This window comes from Clinocottus analis, unplaced genomic scaffold (genome assembly GCF_023055335.1).
Source record: "Clinocottus analis isolate CAN_PGR_092001 unplaced genomic scaffold, fCliAna1.0.p SCAF_1, whole genome shotgun sequence".
In the NCBI taxonomy this organism is placed as follows: Eukaryota; Metazoa; Chordata; class Actinopteri; order Perciformes; family Cottidae; genus Clinocottus; species Clinocottus analis.
In genome coordinates, this window is record NW_027175820.1 from 25483222 (window position 1) to 25508816 (window position 25595).

The window sequence follows — 25595 nt, forward strand, 5'->3', positions numbered from 1 at the left end:
TGACGCTACAAATGATGCTTTGCTAACAGTTGACCGCTTCCTGTAGCAACTGTGTGGCGTTAGCTAACACCCTTTATGCTGCACTATATCAACTGTAGTCATGTAAAGGGATGTCGTTTGTCACGTAACACTGACTTCCTGTTGTGAGTGAAAATAGGCTTGTCGACATCCTCCGGCTGTGAATTTAATCAAGTGTGGCAAGTTTGAAACGGATTTGAGCGAGTTCATAGGTGTTACATGAGCTTGATGTTAAATGGCTAATCAATTAAAATGGCCGCCATGCCACAGCGACACTATTAAGATAAGAGAGAAGATAAAATAATCCTTTATTAGTCCCACAGTGGGGAAATTGCAGGATTACAGCAGCAGTGCACACGAGACACAGTAAATACAAATTTAAAAAAATAAAGTAATATAAATAAATGGTAACGGTAATGAAAACAGTAAAAAAAATATACAAGACGATAAAATATACAGACGGAATTTTAAAAAAAAGTGTATACAAATACTTAAATGTATTATATATTGCACCAAATTAACGTTATAAAGTGGCCAAAAGTGATTTAAGTGTTTGTAGTCTACTGTGAGCTCAGCTTGTTGTGCAGCCTGACAGCAGCAGTAAGGAAGGACTTTTCTGTTCCTCCCCCTTTCCCGTCCTGAGATTGTTCTGACTACATTTGAAGTGGACCTGAAAAATTTGTTCAAATACATAGCACCCACCTGTTGACCCGATTGACCTCAAATTTGTTAAGAAAAGCCTTAATGCATGGCTGATGACATCATCATGGATATTGTGAGTTTTCATTAAAAAAAAGGAAGCTGATAGTTTCGTGGATGGGAAGCACAAGAACTCATGCAACTTTACACGTGTTATACGTGATATAAATACTTGTTTCATGTGGGTTTTTTGACTGTGGGTAAAATTGCACTGAATTGCGCCCCCAACACATGTTGAGAAGAACATCATTTTAATAACTTTTTTTTTTGTTTAATAGTGATTTAAGTAGGTCATTTTATACATTGTTATATTATAATTTATATTGTAAGATATATTAAAGATATATTACTTTATTAATCCGCCAAGCTACAGAAGCATGTTTATGTACAGGTAAGCAATAAAATGTAAACAATATAATAAAATAATTGGGAACATGCACAATCTATATTTAATTTTTAAAATAATATATATAATGTATATTATAATGTATATTACATAAATGTATATTGTTATAGAATTCATTTTTATTATAATTTATATTGAATCCTGAATCCCTGTCGTTACGTTCCCGAGTATTCCTCGCTCTCTATTGGCTGCCTGAGTTGTCACTCATCAGCGAGGCGGGAGTAAGGACATTCCTCCTGTCGCTGATGGAAAAAAAAAAAAAAAAAAGAGAAAGTTTCCAAGATGGCGGAGTAGCTTTGCCTGTCCGCTGGAAAACAATAGAAGCAGCACTGAAGGGGCAGCGTTAGCCCGTTCCGACTGGACAAAACCGCTCTAAAAATCACACATCGCGGCTCGGGCTCGGCCAGGTGGGGAGGAGGAACACCCGGGAAACCCTCGGGAGACAAACTAACACACATAATGACTGTATTTAAACGGTAGAGGAGCTAACGGTAGCTCGTAAACGAGGAGGATCAGCTGTTTGTAGGCAGGAAGGAGCGGACAGCCACGCTTTTCACAGTAAGTCCATTTAAATAAGATTCTTCTCTCGTGGGGTGTCGGGCGAACACAAACGGGTTCAACCGGATGAACACGGACGGGTTCAACCCACTGAACACAAACGGTTCAACCAGCTGAGCCAAGTTTGTGAAGTAGTTAGCCATCGAGCTAACTAGCTCCCCCCCTCTTAAAGCTAACCAAAGCTAACTACTTTTTTCGAAATTTTTTGAAATACTCGTACAGATTTAAAAAGTTTTCTCTCCGCGGGAGAATAAAGTTATGCAGTTCCTCCAGAAGGTCTCATCGGCTCCTACCAGCGCACGAAAGGCCTCAAAAACAGTCTTTATTGGTAGTTTTTAAAGGAATTCTCGACGCTCCAACTTTGATTTTTTTTTGTTGTGTGTTAGTGGAGGAATGCTGCAGAGTTAACTTCGATCACAGGGAGTTTGGGTCGCCGTTTCATTTGAGTGGAGTGTTTTTTATTATTAAATAAAAGTAACGGGCTCTGGTTGGTGTTTTTACACAAATCAGAGGTATTTTTTCTCCCCCTAATTGGGGTTTAAACTGCGGCTCTAAGCAGACTCCGGTTCTTTTACATCGTATTTAAACTATAATGGTGTATAATGAGTAAATACTGAGGAATATCAGGAGGCGTGATGGTACCGCGCATACACCCCGTTAATGTTCGTGGTTCGGCGGTGTGACTGAAGGCCATTAGCGAGACAAAGGTCGCCTCCATGGAGCCAGAACGGGAGTCTTTGTAGAGCAGAGGGGGGGTCTAGAGACGCCCAGGGTGGGGAAGGAAAAGAGCCCAATTCAGCGGTTTTATGGACGAAACCTGAGCCAGGGATTCTTTTTTTTCCTTTTTTTTTTTTTTTTTAAACTACAAACAAAAGTCTTTTATATTGATGATGGCGGATTTTGTTACACCGCGACACAGCGCGGTGATGGAGAGGCTCCGCCGGAGGATCGAGCTCTTCCGGCAGCATCACAACAGCTGCGAGAGCCGCTACGAGAGCGCGACGCTGGAGCGACTGGAGCTGGAGAGGCAGCAGACCTTCGCCCTGCACCAGCGCTGCCTGCAGGCCAAGGCCAAGCGGTCCAGCAAGCACCGGCAGCCGCAGGCCGGAGGGGACCAGGCCGGGTCGAGAGCGCCGGGTGGAGGAGGAGGAGGTGGTGGTGGTGGAGGAGGTGGAGGTGGCGCGGAGCTCGGAGAGAGCGGAGGGACGGCGGCGGAGCAGAGCCGGAACAGCACCCTGATAGCGGTGAGGGAGCACTGGACACAGACACACACTCAGAGACGCACACATGCCCACAGAGACACACACTCACACACACACACACGCACACAGAGACATACATGCACTGAGACACACACGCACACACGCACAGAGAGACGCACACATGCACAGAGAGACGCACACATGCACAGAGAGACGCACACATGCACAGAGAGACGCACACATGCACAGAGAGACGCACACATGCACAGAGAGACGCACACATGCACAGAGAGACGCACACATGCACAGAGAGACGCACACTCAGAAACACACACATGCACACAGAGACTCACACACACTCTCTCTCTCTCACACTCTCACGCACACAAAGACACACACACAGAGACTCTCACGTACATACAGAGACGCGCACAGAGACACACACACACACACACACACACACACACACACACACACAGAGACTCACACACACACAGAAACTCACACTCTCTCTCTCTCTCTCTCTCTCTCACACTCTCACACACACAAAGACACTCACACACACACACAGACTCTCACGTACATGCAGAGACACGCACATAAACACACACACAGACACACACACACAGGCTGCTGGTGCTTCAACACACAGCAGCTGTGGAGGCAATCAGAGCGGCTCAGTTTAAATCAGATGTTATTTACACATTTCTTTCTTCTGACCAATACAACGATCACAACGTTGTATCATGATAATAACGCTACACACGACTTGTGCGCTGTGTGGTGACGCTGTACAAATACACACTTTTTACACGACAACAACAAGCAGCACAAACTAGTGACTCGTGTCTCTGAAACTGTTATTATGATATTCTGACCCGGTGACGGAGTTATTCCTTCACATCAGTTCACTTCTGGGGTTCTTTCTGCGTTATTGACAAAACTAATATCATAATCTGGATTTTAATCTGGTTTAATTTAGCTACGTATTGTTCTTTACAAACAGTCCCGTGGTATTATTTAACTTTTATGTGCATAGATTGTGTTTTTATTTATTACATCCGACCCCCAACTCTGTCGCGATGCGTTCAGAGACACGGTAACAACGTACGTTTCTCGGCCTGATTGGTTTATCTAAAATAAATAAATGATGAAACCCTGTGACCGCTCGTTGATTTAAGAGTTTCTCCCTCAGAACTGAAACCAGTTGATCTCCTCTGGAGCCGTTGTTGTGTTATTGATCCCCAGTGTCTCCTCACTGAGATCAGATCAGCCGTGTGTTTGTTAATCAGAGCCAATCACACTGATTGATCGCTGTCTTTGCTCCTAGTCACATGAACACACACACACACACACGATTCTTTCGGCCGCTTCAGTGCCCAACCAGCTCTGACCTTTGACCTCTTTCTTTCTTGGTTTCAGAATCATTTAATTTAAAGAAGAAGAAAAATCTATTGATCTATCTATCTATCTATCTATCTATCTATCTATCTATCTATCTATCTATCTATCTATCTATCTATCTATATATATATATATATATATATATATATATATATATATATATATATATATATATATTTAATCTCTTAAATTCTACAATAGTTGTAAATTTCCCTGCTGCAGGACTAATTAAGGATTATTTTTATTCAATCTTATAATTTATGTGGCAAAAACTTTTAGACTGGCACCATATTTAAAGAGATCTATCTCTCTATCTCTCTCCCTCTCACACACACACACACACACACACACACACACACTTCAGATGGATGGATGTGTTTTTGGGTTTCTGTCTGACTGTCGGTGCGATCGGTACGTTTACTTACGCAGAACCGTTCCGTACAGAACGTTCAGTAAATAAAACAATGATCTAAATACCTGGTTGTGACTGAGATGTTGCAGGACGCTCGTCTGGCTCACTTTGACGCTGATTTGCGTGAAACTGAACGATTTTGTCGAGCGTAACCTGTGTATGCGCTTCAATCGTTTACCGTGCGGCGGCGGCGTCCCCCGAATGTTTCGACTAGCAGAACGAACATCTGACATCGTGGACGACGCAGAACCAGAAGCGTGCGGTCAGAGACGCTGCGATGAGTCTCAGCAGGTGAAACTTCAAGTTTAATCACACGTTGGCGGCATCAGCGAGCTCTACTTTAAAGTCTCCCGAGGATGATTTTGTGGTGACCATTGACGGTTCGTGGTGCTTTTCGAGATGTTCTGATGGTCACCGAGGTCCTGAAACCAAACAGCCGGCTGTTTTTACTACATGTTTGTTTATTCTAATGTTTTTATTCTAATGTTTTTATTCTAACGTTATCGTTTTTGATGACTTGGTTGTGAGTCGTGTGCGTTACACACATTTTACGACGCTTCAAAACAGCAGTGTGACGACGGTCTGTATCTAAAGACGCCGTGTTTGTTTGTGTACTGCGTGTACATGTACATGCATGTATCGTGTAGTATTTGAATCCTCTGATATCGGGAGTACTCCACCCTCTGTCTCGGGTTCAGAGGCAGAATCTGCTCCGATGAAGGAGTGACTCAGTCTGAACAGAAACCCCCCACCGCCCCCTCACGCTGACTCATCAGAGAGAGTGTGTGTGTCTCTGTGTGTGAGTCTCTGGGTGTTTTTGTGTGTCCCGAATGCAAACATGGTCGTCATGGAACGCCTCTCTGCTCCACGCCGCCTCCGCAGCTCTGCGATTGGCTCCCCTCGTGGTGATGTCACTCACACACTAAATGTTTTCACAACACGTTACGACAGCGCGGCCGACAAAGAGTTCAGAGGGAGACGTTTTCTTCTCCTCTTCTGTCTTTTTAATATTTAATATATGTGTGCATATATATATATAGTACAAATATACCTAGTACAAATATTTAGTGTAGGAATGACGTAACATAAGAGAGTATACACATGTCAATATTCGTTAAAAGGCAACATTGCAATGGTGGTATTAGTAGATTAAGTATGTTTATATCGATGAATGTATGTTTATCAATCTAAATTAATTGTTTTTACTGATAATTTATTATTTGTTGACATGCATATATTGTCGCTGACTCCCAATATATTGGCGCATATTCACTTTTTACACAATTTTATGCAAAATATAGATATGAACGGAGGCAAGATATTTTAACGACAACACATAGTGACGGTAAATATAAGATTGCGCAATAATTATACAACATTACAATGAAAGTATTTTGTGTTGGACTCCTCCAAAACAGCATCTTAAAACAGTTTAACGTTTGTTTACATTCCTGCCGGTTGGTGTCAGGCGTGTTTACAAGCACACGGACGACAAACACACACAGAGGAATACACACAGACACACACAGAGGAATACACACAGACACACACAGAGGAATACACACAGACAATATAAATATACAACCAGGAGTCCGTCGACAGAAACAAAATATTCCCGCTGAAGGAATGCAGCCAGGGTTTGATCAGCTGACGTAAACACGCTGGATATTTTGGATTTTTGTGGCGGAGCGAGAGACGAAACTTTGATCATGAGTCACGCCGAAGATATTTAGAAACCTTTTGTTTATTTCACTGTGACGGCGAATATGCAGCTGCAGGAGAGCGTCGCTCCGAAGAGAAGATCTCTGTTTGTGCTGCCGCTCGCCCACTTTCTGAGAGGACGGAGAGAGAGCAGCACGAGTACATAGAGGTAGTACTAGTATGAGGAGTTAGTACTAGTATGAGGAGTTAGTACTAGTATGAGGACTGGTACCTCTCGTTAGTACTAGTATGAGGAGTTAGTACTAGTATGAGGAGTTAGTACTAGTATGAGGACTGGTACCTCTAGTTAGTACTAGTATGAGGGAGTGGTACCTCTAGTTAGTACTAGTATGAGGGAGTGGTACCTGTAGTTAGTACTAGTATGAGGGAGTGGTACCTGTAGTTAGTACTAGTATGAGGAAGTGGTACCTGTAGTTAGTACTAGTATGAGGAAGTGGTACCTGTAGTTAGTACTAGTATGAGGAAGTGGTACCTGTAGTTAGTACTAGTATGAGGGAGTGGTACCTGTAGTTAGTACTAGTATGAGGAGTTAGTGTCATTAGTTAGTCTAGTATCATTAGATAGTAGTATAGTATAATTAGCTGTGCTAGTATCAGCAGTATAGTGAGTATCATTTGTTGTAGAAGTATTAGTAAGTTAGTCTAGTACCATACCTTGTAGTACCTTATTAGTTAAGTTGTAGTAGTGTATCTGTGGTTAGTAGTCTAGTATCAGTAGATGGTAGTTTACTTGTGCTAGTATCAGTAGTATAGTTAGTATCAGTACTTGGTCTAGTATACCCAGAATGCACTGCTCAGTGCGTTGTGACCTCTTCCCCTCAGGAGAAGCAGCAGGACGTCTTTTGTCCCCTGAAACAGTTGTTTAAGGTAACGAGGAGTCAGACCAGTGTTCCAGTCTCTCCTCTCCTCCTCCACTTCCCTCCTCCTCTCCTCTCTCCTCATCTCTCTTCCTCTCCTCTACCTGAAGTCCAAGTCTCTGATTTGTGGTCACATGACTGTTGGTCTCAGGTGAATAAATCATGACGTCATAGTTTCACTGAAGAACTCAGTTCAATGTTGTTTTTTTTTATAGTTGTCGCTCACTAACACTCCACTATTATTCACAATATGACAATATTACGACGTTTTTCACGACGGTGGTTGAAGGAGCAAAAGAGGGAGGAGCTTAAGCCGCCTGTTAGGTGAACCAGAGTGAGCGGCAGCACGTTGACGTCTCAGGAGAAAGTTCTTTGAGGGCAAACGCCGGAATATTCAGTGACTGTAAACGCAGCCGGGAGGGGGGGGGGGGGGTCAGCTGACGCGGAGGCCGCCGTGAATGCCGCCATCAGATCCGGTGTTGGTCGCGCCACGTGCAGAGCGAACAGATCTGATCTGCTGACTGCTCTGAGGAGGCTCTTTGTTATCTACGTTACGTAAAAGCTCGCCTGCAGCCGGAGGAAAAAAAAAGGCTTTTTAAACTCTCGACGTCTGCTGCAGCGCCACCTACAGCTGGAAAACTCTCCCTGCAGCAGACGGGAATAGAAAGTCAAAATATAAGCAGGCACACATACAGGCGTCTATATGCATGTTTATTCCCTCGTGCCACAGCGGAGGACAAACCGTGACTCATTCTTGTGTGTTTGTGCTTCTCCAGCTGCAGGAGACGGTGAAGAGGAAGTTGGAGAGCGTCGGTTCTCCGCTGGGCCGGGACCCGGTGAACGGGTTCGCCGACGGCTTCCCCCCCAACAAGAAGGCCTGCCTGGACAACGGCACGGCCAACGGCTCCCCGCTGGACTCCAAGCTGGGCATCAGCGACTCCCTGAACTCCAACGGGACGCACCACGGGCCGACCGCCGGGGAGCAGCCGGGGTCGGGCGGCGGCAGGGAGCCGGGTTCGGACTTCCGCCGCAAGGAGATGAAGCAGGAGCCCGACGACATCCTGCCCATCATGCCGCCGGCGGGAGGCGGAGGAGGAGGCAACAACAACAGCCTGTTCCCCGACCTCAACCTCAACGAGCAGGAGTGGACGGAGCTCATGGAGGAGCTGAACTGCTCCGTGGCCTACGAGGACATCCAGGACATCCTCAACGACGGCTTCGAGGAGGACCGCAAGGACTCTCTGGCGCCGGCTCCCGGTGGAGCTGGGACAGGAGGAGGAGGAGGAGGAGGACCCGGGTCATCCCAGGGTCTGCTTCCTCCAGATCTGGTCAACGTGAAGACGGAGTTCTCCCCGTCCTCGGTGGCCTTCGAGCAGGACTCTCGCACCGGCTCGCCGCACGTCAGGTCCTCGTCCTCCGGGCCGCCGCCGCTACCGCAGCAGCCGCCTCCTCACCCCACCAGCTCCCCCGTCGCCTCCTCCTCCTCCGCCTCGTCCCCGGCTCTGCCCCCGTCCCAGCCGGCCCCTCCCCCCAGGCAGCTTCAGCCTCCGCCCCCCAACCACCTCCACCCCGCGGGGCCCCCGGTTCCCAAAGACCTGTCCCCGGCCCAGCAGCTCCAGCAGCTGGCCGCCCAGCAGCAGAGGGCGCAGCACCTCCACGGCCAGATGCAGCACAAGCAGCAGCAGCCCCAGCAGCCGGGGGCCAAGTTCCACAGCCAGGGGCCCCACGCCCACCCGCCGCCTTGGCCCCAGATGGCCAACGCCTCCCAGAGCCCGCTAGGGGCCGCGTTCGGCATGGACAAGCCCACGAGCCCCTCCCTGTACCCGCAGGACTTCAACCCCAACGCCCAGAAGCAGCAGCAGCAGCAGCTGCTGATGCCCGGTCCGCCCAACAAAGGCCCCCCCAAGGCGGGGCCCGGCGGCGGCGGCTACATGCCGGGGCCCGCCGGACACCCCGGCATGATGGGTCACCCGGCGGGGGGGCCGCCTCTCGGCCACCCGCCCGCGCCGGGGGCCCAGGCCGCGGCCGCCATGCTGAACTACAACAACACCAAACCTCTGTCGCACTTCGAGGCGGGGCCCGGCCCCCCGCGGCTCCCCAACACCCAGAGCCAGAACAAGGCGGCCCTGCTGACGCTGCTCCGGCAGCAGCAGCAGATCAAGCAGAAGAACAGCATGAACTTCCGCCAGCACATACCGCACTCGCAGGTAAGAGGCGCTCGGCTTCACCGCTCGTTTCAGAGTCGATTTTATCGTTTTGGCCTTTTTCAATGTCAGAAAATCGTAAAAAAAAAAGAAGAAGAAATTTCAGTTTCTCAAACTTTTTAAGTTTTGTTCAAAATCAAAGAGAATCCGTTTAATGTGACGAGAGCAGTAAGTTCGATATTTGAGAGGCTGAAAACAACATTTTCTGCATGAAAAATGACGATTAATCGTTTAGCAATGTTTATTTTGATTAAAAAAATATATAAATCGGTGGTCAAAGTGACATAACATCAAACAATCCTGAAGTCTAAAATTATAAAGTAGATTTAGGACCAGACTCCAAAGTTATGCAAATATTTACTTGTTTAACTGGAGTTTATCTTTAACTCACGATTCGCTCGACATTATTTAATATTAGTGATGCTTTGCCTTCTTTATTACGTCATTGCTAATAGTTTTAATTCTATTTATTGTTGTTTAAAGCGTGGAGGAGAACGTGCCGGCGTCGGTTAAATAATCCTGATAATAAACCTGAAGTCGAGCTCGGTGAGAAAAGAGACGACGAGAGTTTTGACTCAGACTCTGAAGGTCGAGAGAGTTTGTGATTTGACCTTCAGACGCTGAAGATTGATCGGAGTGTTTCTGTTCTGCTTTCATAACCCGGCTGGCAGCACATTCCTGGACTGCTACACACACACACACACACACACACACACACACACACACACACACACACACACACACACACAAGACCTTCACACACAAAGACCTTCATACCGCTTCATTCCCCAAATCTGAATAAGTTCTGCAGACGTTTGCTCCAACAGTTTTTTTTACTAAATTCTTACTCCATAGAGCACAAAACAGTTTCAGGGGCGTTTTTTTTTTTTTTGTCTTTTGCTCTTGTCTCAATAAGTTCTGCTCGTCTCTGGAAACAGAACCACAATGACGAGAAGTAAAAAGAACTAAAACACAACTTTAGTGCAGAGTAACACAATTACAATGACATAAATCATTAAAGAAAGAAAGTTGAATTAATTTGATTTTACAAAAAAAGGAAAACAATGGAATCTAAATCTACAGGATGTGTCAAAGTGTTATGAAGGTTAAAAAGAAATGGATGCTTCTTGTTCGATGCATATTGAACTATTTCCATATTTCCTCTCCGCTCTGATTTGTGGTCATGTGCTTCATATTTTCTCCGAGGAGCTCAGAATTGAATGTTTTTACAGAATCTAGTTAAAGTTAACGGTTTATTTGGAGCGACATTTTAAATGAGACTTTGAGAATGTTTTAAACCCAAGCGTTCATCACACATGATGTGTTCAAGGACCGTCGTAAAATCTATAAATAAAAAAAAAAAGTGTAAATATGTATAAACACAAAAATGGCGCGTCGGGGTTCAGAGGGTTAATATCAAACGTGATCGCCACAGTGGACACGGGGGGAAGATATCTAACCAATGAACCCGGTGCCACACTCCCACGCAGCTGTGGTGGACTGATGCATGATGGGAGTGTGAACAATGAGGCTCTGTTGCTGCAGCAGAGGCTCCTGCTGGCTGCTCGGCCCCGACAGCGACGGCTTTACAAAACTCTCTGTGGCCCCAAAGAAAGAAGAAAGACGTTTAGCGTTTCCTTAAAGTCAGTGGATTCTGTGTGTGTGTGTGTGTGTGTGTGTGTGTGTGTGTGTGTGTGTGTTTGGAGGCGGGGGGGGGGGGGGGGGGGGGGCGCAGCACTCTGTAAGAGCGTGAGGTTTTTTACTGGCTCCAGTCTGTTGTCTTTGACTGCTGGTCAGACTGGGAGAACTGGTTTTCTTCAGTGTCTGGACCGAGAGACGCGAGATTGACGGCGGCGTCCTGCTAGCGGTTGTTTTTCACACGGAGTTAAAAGGCTGCAGGTGTTGCTTTATCACACGCACACACAAACACACACACGCAAACATGCACACACGCGCATGAATGCAAACATACACACGCGCACGTAGATGCATTACTCCACCACAGTCACACAACTTCATGTCTATAGAGGAACCTGGTGGAGAATGCATTAACACATGAAGCATAGACTTCTATACAACCAGAGGAGTCGCCACCTGGTGGTCAGGAGAGAGAATGCAGCTTTAACACATGAAGCATGGACTTCTATACAACCAGAGGAGTCGCCCTCTGGTGGTCAGGAGAGAGAATGCAGCGTCAACACATGAAGCATAGGCTTCTATACAACCAGAGGAGTCGCCACCTGGTGGTCAGGAGAGAGAATGCAGCTTTAACACATGAAGCATGGACTTCTATACAACCAGAGGAGTCGCCCCTGGTGGTCAGGAGAGAGAATGCAGCTTCACATAGACTTCACTTGGCCGGACCAGAGGTTGTTGTTTGATTGCAGCGTTTCTTCTTCTTTGGTGTTTTATAGCAGTGTACATGTTGCATCATCGCCCTCTAGTGGACGGGAGTCACGTCGCTCTTCAGTCTCTTTATATCACAACAGGTTTCAGTCACAACAGGTGCAGAGAAGAAGAGCAGTTTGAGTTTAGGTGAAGTGTGTGTGTGTGTGTGCGTGTGTGTGTGTGTGTGTGTGGCAGCTGGTTGCTGAGAGGGGGGGCAGTTTGGCCGTGACAAAGCAGCCTTTCATATTCTCTGTATTTAACTAAAGCTGCTGGTTGTATTTTCTCTCTGACATTAACTTAAAAACTTCTACAAACTATTGTTTTTTGTCCTCAAGTGCTGTACAAGTACCTCTACTTGAGTGTACCCATGTTGTGCTCCTGTGTACTTCTACTCCTCCTACAGTTCAGAGCGAGATATTGTAGTTTCTGCTGCGCTCTAGTTATTAAATAGCTGTAGTTTTATTTTAAATAATAATACAAAATATAATAAACTAATTAATTCTAATGTATTGTGATGCATGTAAATAACTTCATTAATCTCTTGGTGAACTTCCCAAACTTGCCCGATGGCTAATAAAGTATATTTTATAAAAATACACATGGCTAATACACCTAACACGTACTTTTAGTTTGTATACTTTGAGTACATTTTGCTGTTAATACCAAAGTTTCGTGGGACTATGATTATTATGAATATTAAGGAGAACCTGCAGTGTGCATTGCCATACAACAACAACAACAACAACAACAACAACAACAACAACTTGTGTTTTCTCTACCAGGACCAGAACTACCCGGCTCCTCCACACGGCCCGGGCTCCGCCAACGCCATGTCGTCGGCGCCCGGAAGCAACGCCATGACGGCCCAGCCAGGGGCCAACGCCATGGCGGCTAACCACGGCAACGCGGCGTACCTGAGCAGCCAGGCGGCGGCGGTGGCGGCGCTGAAACAACAACAACAACAACAACACCAACAGCAGCACCAACAACAGATCCTGGAGCAGCAGAAGCAGCAGTACATGCAGAGGCAGCAGCTGATGGCGGAGCAGGTGAGCATGTGACAGGAAGTAGACGAGGTTCTGTGACAGGAAGGTTCTCCAGGGTTCTCCAGGGTTCTCTCTGGAGGAGATGTTTAGCTAACGTCCGTGTGTCCCTCCGCTCAGGAGAAGCAGCGGCAGCAGGACCAGCAGCTGCAGAGACACCTGACCCGACCGCCCCCCCAGTACCAGGACCAGCCGGGGCAGCCGGCCAATCAGAGCCCTTTCCCTCAGCCGCCGGGCAACCAGTTTACAGGTGTGTGTGTGTGTGTGTGTGTGTGTGTGTGTGTGTGTGTGTGTGTGTGTGTGTGTGTGTGTGTGTGTGTGTGTGTGGTGGGGGGGTTATTAACCCTCTAAACACCTAAATGATTTCTGGCCATTTTTATTAAACTAATCTCATGTTTACAGCCTCTACCTTCTTCTCTCTCTCCTTCTTTCCCCTCTCTTCTCCTCCTCATCCTCTTTCCTCCCTCCTCTCCTGTCTCCTCCCTCCTCTCTCTCTTCCCCCCTCTATCTCTCTCTTCCCTCCTCTCCTCTCTCTTTCCTCCCTCATCCTTTCCTCTCCTCTCTTTCCTCCCTGCTCTCCTCTTTCCTCCCTTCTTTCCTCTCTCTTTCCTCCCTCCTCTAACTACATTTTTTACTGCTTGTCTTTTCAACGTCTCTTCGGCCTAATTTATTGTAATTAATTTAATTTGTATAATAAATCCCCTCAAAATGTTCAGATATGTTTTTTGAAGTTTCACTTCAGTTGTTTAAATTAATATTAAAGACTCAATAAGAGACTTCTTGTGTTTCCAGCAGGACGAACGTTTCTGTGTAAATGAAACTCGCCGCTGATTTGAAAATTAAATGAACTTTGTTTGTCTGAGCTGAAAGTAAACAACGAGGATCCTGAAGATAAACGTTGAGCTTCAACATCAACACTTTGTGAAAGCTCTTAACAGGAAGAATCTGATCCATCTTTGCTTTATTAGGATAAATATCTGAACATAAAGACTTTAAAACACACTTTTTAGAGTAAAGAAATAATTTCTTAGATTCTTCACGAATGAAAACAAAGTTGCTTCACATGAATGAATCATTTTGTTGACGAGCTCTTCTCGTCTTCCTCCTCCTCCTCCTCCTCAGCTTCCTCTCAGCCAATGGGCGTCGTCGGCTCCATGGGAGGCCCCGCCCCCGGCTCCCAGCGCATGTTCCCCCAGAGCCAAGGCATGATGGGAATGCCGGGCGGCGTAGCTCCGCCCCCGACGGGGAGCCAGGGCGACATCGGCCTGTCGTCCTGCGGAGGGGGCGTGGCCGGCGTGGACGTGCAGCAGGTGCTCTACAACAACATGAACCTTCACCCGTCTCACCCGCCCCAGCAGGCCGGCCTGCAGCGCCAGCCGCTGGGCGCCATGAGCGCCGCCTACCGGCAGAACCTTCTGGCTCAGCAGCACCTGAAGTCGCAGCCCAACGCCGCCATGTTGAAGCAGCAGCAGCAGCTGGCCGCCGCCGCTGCTGCCGCCGCCCGCATGCCGGTCTCCATGCAGAACAGCATGGCGGCCAACATGCCCGGCGGCGGCATGCAGGGCGCCCAGAGCGTAGCCGCCGCCGCCTGGCAGCAGCAGCTGGCCAACCAGCCGCCGTCCGGCAACGCCTTCAGCAACACGTTGCCCAACGCCTTCCACATGCAGCAGCAGCAGTCTCGCCTTCCCAAGATGCCGCCGGGCGCCGCGCCCTTTGGCGCCAACAACCCCGGCGGCGGCGGGCGTCCGATGGGAGGCCTGAACCCCGCCGCGCAGCAGCAGATGATGCAGACCAACATGGCGGCGGCCGCCCAGCAGAGGGCGCCGCCCAACCCCCAGAGCCTCGGCGGCCCGCCGATGGCCGCGCAGCAGCAGACTCAGCAGCAGCAAGTGGCCAATCAGAACCAGGCCGTCCTCCCCGACCTGGCGGCGTTCGTCGGAGCCGGCGGCGGCCGCCAGACGCTACAGTGCAACCAGGGCTACCAGGTGAGCCGGACCGCCGGCCAGCAGCAGACTCAGCAGGTGTCCTTCGGGTACAACGTGGCGTCGGGGAGCTTCGCCGGAGAGAGCGAGCTGGTGGACTCGCTGCTGAAGGGCCAGAGCACCCAGGAGTGGATGGCCGACCTGGACGAGCTGCTGGCCGGCCACCACTAGTCCCGCCCCCCCGTCACCCTTTTACCCAACGCACCTGTCTGCACCTGGACCTGCTGAGACCCGGAGCCCCGGACCCCGAGGACGCTTTGGGGAAGAAAAAAAGATTTCAACGATGTTTTTGAAATGACTGGAGGTCGGCGCGTTCGCATTAGTCGCTCCGGCTGACGAAGTCTTGAGCTGAGAATATATAAAACACACCTGGCTGGCAGGTGAAGTAATGAAGGTTGTCGCTTGGAATTTTATCGCAAATATATATATATATACATATCTATATATATTAACAGTTTAATTCCCACAGCAGTGAGGTTTATAACCCAGCGACTGACTCGCTGGGAACAACTAGAAAACCAGTTCGGTCAGACCTGAAGCCCTGCTGTGTTTCAGCGGCATCCAGGCTTCATTAAAAAATATGACAATTTAACGATGAATTGCTCTTTGCAGACTTGCACACGTGGTAGAACGAAACCGACGGAGACTTTTCTAACTCTTCGGGGTCTCCTGGTGAATTCGGCCCCTAAAAGTCGATCCGCCGAACAGGAAGTTCGTCTGTCAAGGTCACGTTCGGGGGTCCAGAGGTCGTCTGTGAACGGCTTTCACCCTCTTTGAACTTTTTGTATATGTAATTCTATATCATGATATAAATTACTATATTTTTGGGGCGGGGGGGATTTTCATTGGAGAAACTGTTGGATAGTTTCATTCTGGTGACTTTAAAAAAATAAACAATTGTATAAAAAAAATTCCAGAAAAAAATGTATTAAAAAAACAACCAAATATTGAGTAAGAATATCCTAAAGCGACCCCCAGATTAAAACGATTTATAAACCAAACTCTCGGTTATGAAAACGGTTTCTTTTTGGTCTCGTGGTTTCAAAAGCACGACTTGATTTTTTGGGAATTTAACCAAATTTTTCAGTTCTGTTTCCGCCTCGCGTGTGAATCTGTAACCGAGCTGAAGGCGGACGTCGTGTTGAGACTACTGAAGCACTGTAGCCCCACAGCGCCCCCTGTAGACCACCTACAGGCCCACAGCGCCCCCTGTAGACTACCTACAGGCCCACAACGCCACCTGCAGACCCACAGCGCCCCCTGTAGACCACCTGCAGGCCCACAGCGCCCCCTGTAGACCACCTGCAGGCCCACAGCGCCCCCTGTAGACCACCTGCAGGCCCACAGTGCCCCCTACAGGCGCCACAGCGCCACCCCTTCACGGCTTTGAAGTCCTTAGAAACGTTTTTGTTTGAAATCACTTTCAAAAACATTAAAACGCATATTGAATATTTTGTTAGTACTTTTAAAGGGACCATCCCGGTGTTTTTGCGTGTTTTTATTACCGTCGACTACACAAATACTTCTTACTGCGACCGCCTCGCTTCGTCCAGAGGACGACGGAAAGGTTTCCTTTCAGGAAGCCGCTAGAGCTAGCTACTGTTAGCCGTTAGCTACTTGACTAAATGACGTAGCTAACGGAGATCGCATTACGATGCGTTCAGGCTCTATTCAGTAAAAAACGATTATTGTGGGAAGATAAATTACAACGTTGTGTTGTGTCCAAATCTAACTTTCACACCAGAAATCCATCGGCTCATGTTTGCCTTTAGTTTTTATTTGACTGTGGTATTAATTTACCACAAGATGCTACTGTGATGGAATAAAAATAACTGAGCCGAATGCCAACGAGTTCATTTTCATACTGTGGGGAAACAGACGCTGATATTTAAGTATCGACCGCAGGTCTTTGTTTAGGCAAAGTGCTCCGTGAGTTTATTATTTATGGATCAGCTGAATTTCTTTACATTTCTACAACAAACGGAGAAATTTCTTCCGCGTACGCCCGAAATGAAAGACGTTGCAGTAAAACATGCAAAAACATTATTTCGTCCCTTTTTTATTATTATCTGAAGTTCAAGAGCTTGTGAGACTAAAACCTGACATGAAACTGACCCACAACGAGACATTTTGTGTTTGTTTGACATGTAAATGTGCCGGCGCTCCACTTCCTCTTCCTCTTCCTCCTCGTGTTCGTGCGGCCGAGTCCCGAGTTTGAAACGTCCCGGCTGTAAACCTGTAAAGTCTAAAAGATGAAAGAAACCGAGCTGCTGGTGCCACAGACCGACTTTATGAAACTGTGCGACTGAAGAAACGAATGAAGCATTAAAAACTCCTCATCTGGTCTCGTCTGACGCCTCCAGGTGTTTCCTCGACATTTCAAGTTTATTTTTTGTTTTTATTATGTCTCTACGTCCTGGAGAGCAAATGTTGGATCATAAACAGGCGTGTTCATAAACATGCGTGTTCATAAACAGGCGTGTTCATAAACAGGCGTGTTCATAAACAGGCGTGTTCATAAACATGCGTGTTCATAAACATGCGTGTTCATAAACATGCGTGTTCATAAACAGGCGTGTTCATAAACATGCGTGTTCATAAACATGCTGTTCTTCTTGTGGTGCTGAAAGAAAAAGGAAAGAAAAAAGCAATTTGTTTATTTACCAAATATGAAAAGTATTCCCAGAGTGGATCAATGAAGAAAAATAAATACTTCTGCTTGAAAATTAACTTTTTTTTTAATTTTATTTTTTTTCTCCCAAATTACAAAATGGCGCCCGTGTTTCCAGACTTTTTGTTTGTTTTTAAGGCGTGGCTCTGGCCGGGCCCAGCGGGTTCTCATGAGGTGGACCTGTGACCCGGTCGTTCTATCTACTGTACTGTTTTGTTTTTTTACTTCAAAGAGACCGCGTTGTGTATTTTATTTGTGACGTTGTCGTCGTCGGTTTCGCGCGTTCGTCCAAATCGATTTTCCCGCCGAAATCTTCCGCTTCCGGCGTCGCTCGGCCTCGCGGGGTTTTCTGGGTTCAACTGTGTAAATGTCTATAAATATATTTTTTGTATGTATGCCTTTCCTAATGATCTGGAGAAGATAGATGTTATTTTTATATATTGCAGCGTTTTTGTAAGTATTTTATACTTTTGATATGGTTCTCTGTAAAACAAGAGTATTATGTAAATATAGTTCTTTAGAAACACGTCTGTGGTCTGTCTCTTTCTTTGTGTTGACTAGCAGCAGGTCAGTAACCTAGTTAACTGTTTAAACAGTTAACTAGGTATCTTATTAATCTGGTTAACTACCAGCAGATAATTTATTAACCTGGTTTAAACGGATTAAGTGACCCTAGTTAACTATTTCAAGTGATAGCAGGTGGCTTATTAACCTGCTTAACTTCAAGTACTAGCAGCTCATTCATTAACCAGGTTAATTACCAACAGGTAGCTTATTAACCTGGTAACAGTTTAAACAGTTTAAGTGACCTGGTTAACGTTAAAGAGACGGCAGGTCATCATTAACCTAGTTAACTACAAGCCGGTAGCTCAATAACCTGGTTAACTGTTTAAACTGTCAGCAGGTCATTCATTAACCTGGTTAACTACCAGCAGGTATCTTAATAACCTAGTTACCTGTTTAAACTGACAGAAGGTCATCATTAAACTAGTTAACTACCAGCAGTTAGCTCATTAACCTGGTTACCTGTGTAAAGTAACAGCAGGTCACTCATTAACCTGGTTAACTACCAACAGGTAGCTCAATAACCTGGTTAACTACCAGCAGGTTGTTAATTAACCTGTTTAAACTACCAACAGGTAGCTCAATAACCTGGTCACCTGTGTAAAGTGACAGGCAGTCTTTGCCCCGCCCCCTCAGGTGAGCTCTCTCTGCTCTCCCTGCCTCTCCGTGTTGCCGGGCAGACTCTCTGCAGCGATGGAGGAGCAGGTCGTCGTTCTCGCCGCTGTGACCGTGCTGGCCGTCCTGCAGCAAGGTGAGAGGCATGCTGGGAAATATGAGCCTGGTTGTCCGCATGATGCCCTCTAACTGAAATCATCAGTTATGTTTTATTCTCTTGATGACACTTTGACATTTAATTTACTCCTCAGCTGTTCTCTGCTCTCGTGTTTTATTGTTTGTGAGTTTTATGTTTTGCATTCACAACAAAGAAGTTTGTTTCTTTTTAGTTAATCAGCAACAAGTCAAAGAAATGCAACAAAATTATTTACATATGTGTGTGTGTATGTATGTGTGTGTGTGTGTGTGTATGTATGTATGTGTGTAAATGTATTTGTGTGTGTGTTTGTATGTGTAAATGTGTGTGTGTGTGTGTAAATGTATTTGTGTGTGTGTGTGTGTGTGTATAAATGTGTTTGTGTGTGTATGTGTAAATGTATTTGTGTGTGTGTGTGTGTGTGTGTGTGTAAATGTGTGTGTGTGTGTGCGTGTGTAAATGTATTTGTGTGTGTGTTTGTATGTGTAAATGTGTGTGTGTGTGTAAATGTATTTGTGTGTGTGTGTGTGTGTATAAATGTGTTTGTGTGTGTATGTGTAAATGTATTTGTGTGTATGTCTGTGTGTGTGTAAATGTATTTGTGTGTGTGTGTGTGTGTGTGTGTGTGTGTGCGTGTGTGTGTGTGTGTGTGTGTGTGCGCAGCATACTTCTCCCTGCAGGTGATCTACGCCAGGAGGAAGTTCTCCGTGTCTCCGCCCGTCGTCACCGGGCCGCCGGCGTTTGAGAGGATCTTCAGAGCTCAGTGAGAAAACAAACTGAAATACTAAAATAATGTTCGACTCCTTCACGAGAAGCATCGACTTCACTTCACTTCTTCGCTCAGGGCCAACTGCTCCGAGTATTTCCCGATCTTCATCGCTGTCCTGTGGACATCCGGAGTCTTCTTCAGTCAAGGTGAGCCCACTAAACAACAACAACAACAACAGAATCCTTCTCAGCTTGGACTTCAGCTCCATGTTGTGTTCCAGGTTTGTCGTCCGTCTGCGGTTTGCTGTATTTGTACGGACGCTTCCACTACTTTCATGGATACTCTGAAGCGGCTCAGCAACGGTAGAGTTCATTCATTTACCTGTAAAACCATGATTGATGGATTGATTGATTGATTGATTGATTAATGGACCCTCCCTCTGCAGATTGGCTCCTCTGTATTTCAGCGCTCGGGTTCTGTGGGTTCTCATCGGGTTCTCGGTTCTCGGCGTGTTCCTCTCGTTCTGCAGAGTTTACCTGCAGGTGGACCTGCTGACGGAGCTCGGCTCGGCCCTCGGCCTGGACTGAAGGGGTCAAAGGTCACATGACACAAAGCCAGAGCTTTTAGGACAATAAAATCTCTAATCTACTGTTAACAGTTATGTTTTGAATCCACAATATTTGTTATAAATGCTTTTTTTCTGCAGGAAGTTTGTTTATTAAATTCCTCAAATAAAGTTTTCATCCTATAAACTTTTTTGTATTTATTTATATATATTATGATTAATTGACATATATTATTTTGTTCTTCATTAATTGGAATTAATGAGTTAATTACTAAGTAACAGCTTCCACCACAAGGTGGCAGCAGAACGTCACATAAAACACTGACGGTGATACTTTTACTTCTTTCAGAGGGAAACGTTGTACTTTTTTACTGCACTACATTTATCTGATGACTTCCATCACTTCAAAGAAGAAATAATAATTTAATAATTTACAGATTCAGATAATTTAAACAAAATGTCATAAAACTGATGAATGAAGTCACAGAAAAAAATACTTCCTTTTAGTTCTACTTGTAGAAAACTACCAGAAAGCCGCCTCGCTCTCGTGAGACTATCGCTGACCACGTGTGCATGACGTCAGAGCAAGGCGGGCACAAATCTACCCAGCATGCAATGGGCACCGATCGCCGGGTGATCGATCCTGATCAGGACGGGCTCGTCTCCAACGAACACAACGCTCCAATATTTACCAGAAAGTCTGAGAGACGACACCAACAATCATCTCACGACCCCTCAGGTTTACCTGGGGGCCCTCTGGAGGGGCCCAGCCCTCATGTTGGGAACCAAATCAACCACAAAACAAGTACTTTGAATACTTGAAGTACATTTCACTGAAAATACTTCATACTACTGCTTCGTGATCTCTGAGTCTGAGTGGAAACTTTACATTAAATTCTCACTGGAAACTTTCACTGTCAGAGGAGGATTGTGGGTAAATAGTTGGTGTGTTTGGACACACACACAATGAACTGAAGTCTATTTAAAGACCTGCTCAGTGAGTTTATATTAAGATCTACACACACACACACACACACACACACACACACACACACACACACACACACACACACACACGCACACAGCCATCAGTTCATATGTGGAATGTGTATTTGTGTGTATTTTTAGCGTGTACTCGACAGCAGCAGTTGTTTCTTTAAGAATAACTTTTCCATCCAATAAACAGCAGCTGCTTTACTTTCCGTGACATCATGACATCACACGCATGACATCGTGACATAACGCGTGTGTGACGTCATGACATCACGCACGTACTGAGAAGGTAGTACCACACAAAAGAATTTACTTGAATTCACTTCCTGTTTTCCGCTCAGGTGATCCCATTAAGAGCTCGCTGCTGATTGGTCGATCCAGAGGAGCCGAGGAGCTTTTAATGGGATCAGCTGACCAAGCAAACAGATTAAAGCGACACTGTTGTGTGTTTACCTGCAAACAAACACGACTTTAAATCTGGACTAATGGACAAAAAAACATTTTAAAAAAAATACACATTTTTTATATAGATTTTTAATAATAGAGACTTTTTAATAATAGTTTTAATAGCCTAATATATATACATATATATATGTATATATATATGTATATATATATACATATGTATATATATATATATGTATATATATATATACATATATATATATGTATATTTATATATATATGTATATATATATGTATATATATACATATATATGTATATTTATATATATATATATATATATATATATATATATATATATATATATATATATATATATATATATATATATAATATATACACACACTTTTTACTTTGTGGTTGATAAATTTAATGAGTTCTTGCTTCTGTTCGTCTTTGGTTGAATTGAGATTTTTATGTAATTTTATTGTTTTGTTTTCATATTTAAAAACGAAGGAAAGTTTCCAAAGTGTTCTTGAAGGCAGCACAGATAAACCCCGCCCCTTGCCGCCGGGTTTGAGCGATGCGTTCACGGGCCTGTTATGTTTGAAAGTTGTCAACAGAGAGAAGAAGAAGGAGAAGAGGAAGAGGAGGAGGAGGAAGAAGAGGAGGAGCGGTGAGAGAGAGAGAGAGAGCGGCTTCTAACCGACAGCAGAGCTCCGGAGGACCGGGAGGAGGAGGCATGGGCTGCAGCCACAGCAAGGTGAGAAACACCGACACGAACACCGGGTAGAAAACGGGAGAGTCCCGGTAAAGGTCCCTCGGTTCATTAGCAGGCGGCCGGTGTCCGGTGTCCGGTGGCCCGCTGCCGTGAAGCGGCAGCTCCGCTTCTCAACGTGCAGGAGCTCCGGATAATAATGGACCCCCCCAAAAAACCACCCAGCTCTCGGTCTTCAGCGTTTAATCGCAATTAAATCAAACTAAACGAGTGTTTTCGCGCCACAAACTGAGAAAATACGGTTTTTAAACCCGGAACGTGAACGTTACTTTTCTTTCTTCCGTTCCGAACATCTGTTTCTAATCTGGCGGTTTGAGTTCTGTTCCCACGGTGCGATGGACCGCTGAAAACACGGTTTATGTGTTATAAAGAGCTTAATGTCACGGTGTTATCTCCTTTATCATCTCAGGCTCATATTAAGTTAGTTTTTAAGAGTTTACACTGATTTTTACTCACGTATGAGACGTTGTAATCTCCTTTATCATCTCTAAAATAATCTCAGTGTGAGATAAAGTCTGTTTTTAAGAGTTTACAGTAATATCTACTTACTTATAAGATTGTTTAATCTTCTTTATCATCTCTAAAGTCATCCCAGGCAGAGATAAAGTCTGTTTTTAAGAGTTTACAGTGTTTTTTACTCACTTATGGGATGGTTTAATCTCCTTTATCGTGTCTAAAATAATCCAGATTTGAGTGTTTTTTTATGAATTTACAGTGATTTTTTTTTTTAAACTCGCTATAAGAAGTTTTAATCTTCTTTATCATCTCTAAAATAATCTCATTGTGAGGTGAAGTGTGTTTTTAAGAGTTTAGAGTAGTATTTACTTACTTATGAGATGTTTTAATCTTCTTTGTCATCTCTAAAATAATCCAGATTTGAGATATCCAGATTGGATTTTTACTTACTCTCCTGTGAGAAGTTGTGTTCTACTTTTATTATCTCTAAAATGATTTTAGTTTGAAACAAAGTGTTTTTTAAAAGAGTTTAAAGTGATATTGATACTCTTATGTCAAGTTTTAATCGAGAACATTATCTTTAAAATAATCCAGATTTGAGATAAAGTTTTCGGAGTTTACACTGATTTTTACTCACTTGTGACATTTAAAAACAATCTTCTTCACTGTCTCTAAAATAATCTTAGTTTGAGATATGATGTATTTTTATGAGTTTACATTAATTTTGACCGACGTAATGACGCATTTTTATCTTGTTTATTATCTTTAAAATAATCTCCTTTGAAGATATGTGTTTTTGTGAGTTTACAGTCATTTGAAACACTTGCGTACAGTTTCAATCCTCATTATCTTTTTAAATAATCCAGATTTAGGTGTTTTATTTGTTTACACACTTTACTCTCCTTTGCGATCTCTAAAATACTCTTTAAATAAAAGTTTAAATCTTTGTTTTTGGTGTTTTAATCTCTTAAAACGCTCTACAATGTGCTCGTAGTGAGTTCCTACTGTGCGTAATATTCTCTAATGATATCTGTTGTACATTATGTTCTAATCCGGCTTTCAATCCTATTATTTCATGTCTGCCTGCTCTGTGATACGTCCGTGAAAACATGGATACAGGCACGAGTTATTGTTCTATAATTTCTAAATATTTCAAATTTAAGTAAGTTTTTGCTGAAAGTATCTTAAAAGAAACTCCCCTCTCTGTTGTAGCTCTTTCACTATATGAGAATATATGAGTATAGAAGTGTAATTAGTATTTTTATTGGCCATTTAAACAGATTGTTAGGAGTATTTTTCTAAATAATGACAATAATCTGCTTCATGGAAACGTAGTCGACGTGACTTTCTTTTCTTTTTGGTGTTGCACTTCGCTCCGTTTGGCATATTTACTAATTAAATGTTAGTTTTTTATGAAGCAGTGACGGTTGAAATATCGCAATATTTCACACGACGTTGCAGGAAGTTGATTTATTCACATCCAGAGGAAAGTCTGTCGTTGTTTCTCCAAATAAAAAGGAGGGAAGTAACTTTTAAAAGGTTGTTGAACTAGTTTGTTTATTCATCTGACGGTTTAATAAAGCACGACTAAAATATCTATTGAACGTATGAGAGTGAATGTGAGTTTGGGGCCGGTGGCTCGATCCCTCTGCAGTCACACGAAGCTCATTGAAAGGCATTCTGGGAAAACGTTTCTGCAATCGTCGCCTTCCTGCTGGAATTAACATGATTATTAAACCAAAATATGTCTAAAAACCCAGTGGGTTTAATCTGGGAGCAGTTTGTGAAGCGGTTACACAACATGACGCTTCTGATTATCTCAGAATAGAAGCGACTTAGAGGCTCAAAGTCTGAGCTGATGGCTTGAAGGAGTTTACTCCACACACTCACCTGCTGCACCTTTTATTCATTCATATTCTGCTTTTGTTCTTTAAAGTCTTGTTGCTTTACGCTCCTTAGAGGAATACCTGTCAGTCTACGTTGTTTACAAAAGAAAGACACGCAACCCAAATGACGGCTTCACACAAATACACATAAGATACACACAAATACCTGCAGATAAAACCAACAACTTCAACTGAAACGTAACTTAAAGTAATGTTGTATAATATTATATATATAATATTACGAGGAAAGTCGACCTCATGTTAGTCCTGACCCTCAAGCATAAGGCTAGCAGAAGGCTTTGGTTAGCTTATGGCTAACATAAGGATATGGCTAGCAGAAGGCTTTGGTTAGCTGAAGGTTATGACTAACGTAAGGCTATGGCTAGCAGAAGACTATGGCTGGCCTAAGGCTATGGCTAGAAGAAGGTTTTGCTCTAGGTAATGTAAGGCTATGCTAGCAGAAGGCTACGGCTATCCTAAGGCTATGGTTAGCTTAAGGCTATGGCTAGCACAAGTTTATGGTTAGTAGAAGAATATGGTTAGCAGAAGGCTATGTTTAGCAGATTGTTATGGCTAGCCTAAGGCTATGGTTAGCAGAAGGCTAAACTATTAGCTTCTCCCATATTGTAGCTCGGTGGAGCCTCTAATCTCAGTTCATCGTCTCTCACGTATGCGTTATTAATTGTGTTCTACGTCCAGCCAACAATGCCACGTATTCATGATGAAAACGTTGTTTACAAAGGTTTCCGTGTGTTCGAGGCCTGTTGAGATAATTTTTGCAGTAAAAACGACCTCATGATGTTTTTATGATCGTCTCCGAAGCCCTCGGGTTCTTCTTGTGACTTTATTTTATTATTATCATTATTATTCAACTGATTAAATATGACGCTGTCTTGAGTCCATGATGCAGTTCAGACACGAGGAA

The 25595-nt window shown here is 44.6% G+C and overlaps 3 protein-coding genes across 3 annotated transcripts in view; all 3 read left to right on the forward strand.

Annotated features, from left to right (window-relative positions):
- Positions 1-2464: 2464 nt before the first annotated feature.
- maml1 (mastermind-like transcriptional coactivator 1) lies at positions 2465-18075 on the forward strand. The gene is made up of 5 exons (XM_068572317.1): positions 2465-2925; positions 8054-9484; positions 12652-12918; positions 13033-13162; positions 14035-18075. The coding sequence occupies exons 1-5, from the start codon at positions 2569-2571 to the stop codon at positions 15063-15065; spliced, it is 3216 nt and encodes a 1071-aa protein (XP_068428418.1). The 5' UTR covers positions 2465-2568; the 3' UTR covers positions 15066-18075.
- Positions 18076-18822: 747 nt separating this feature from the next.
- ltc4s (leukotriene C4 synthase) lies at positions 18823-20176 on the forward strand. The gene is made up of 5 exons (XM_068575800.1): positions 18823-18880; positions 19544-19643; positions 19725-19795; positions 19870-19951; positions 20035-20176. Exons 1-5 carry the CDS (start codon positions 18823-18825, stop codon positions 20174-20176), a joined length of 453 nt encoding a protein of 150 aa, XP_068431901.1.
- A 1987-nt stretch (positions 20177-22163) lies between these two features.
- ccdc69 (coiled-coil domain containing 69) overlaps positions 22164-25595 on the forward strand; it is a 16298-nt gene continuing 12866 nt past the window's right edge. Inside the window, exon 1 of the mRNA XM_068572330.1 lies at positions 22164-22313. Coding sequence (XP_068428431.1) covers positions 22293-22313 — 21 coding nt within the window. The 5' untranslated portion in view covers positions 22164-22292. The remainder of the gene's footprint in view (positions 22314-25595) is intronic.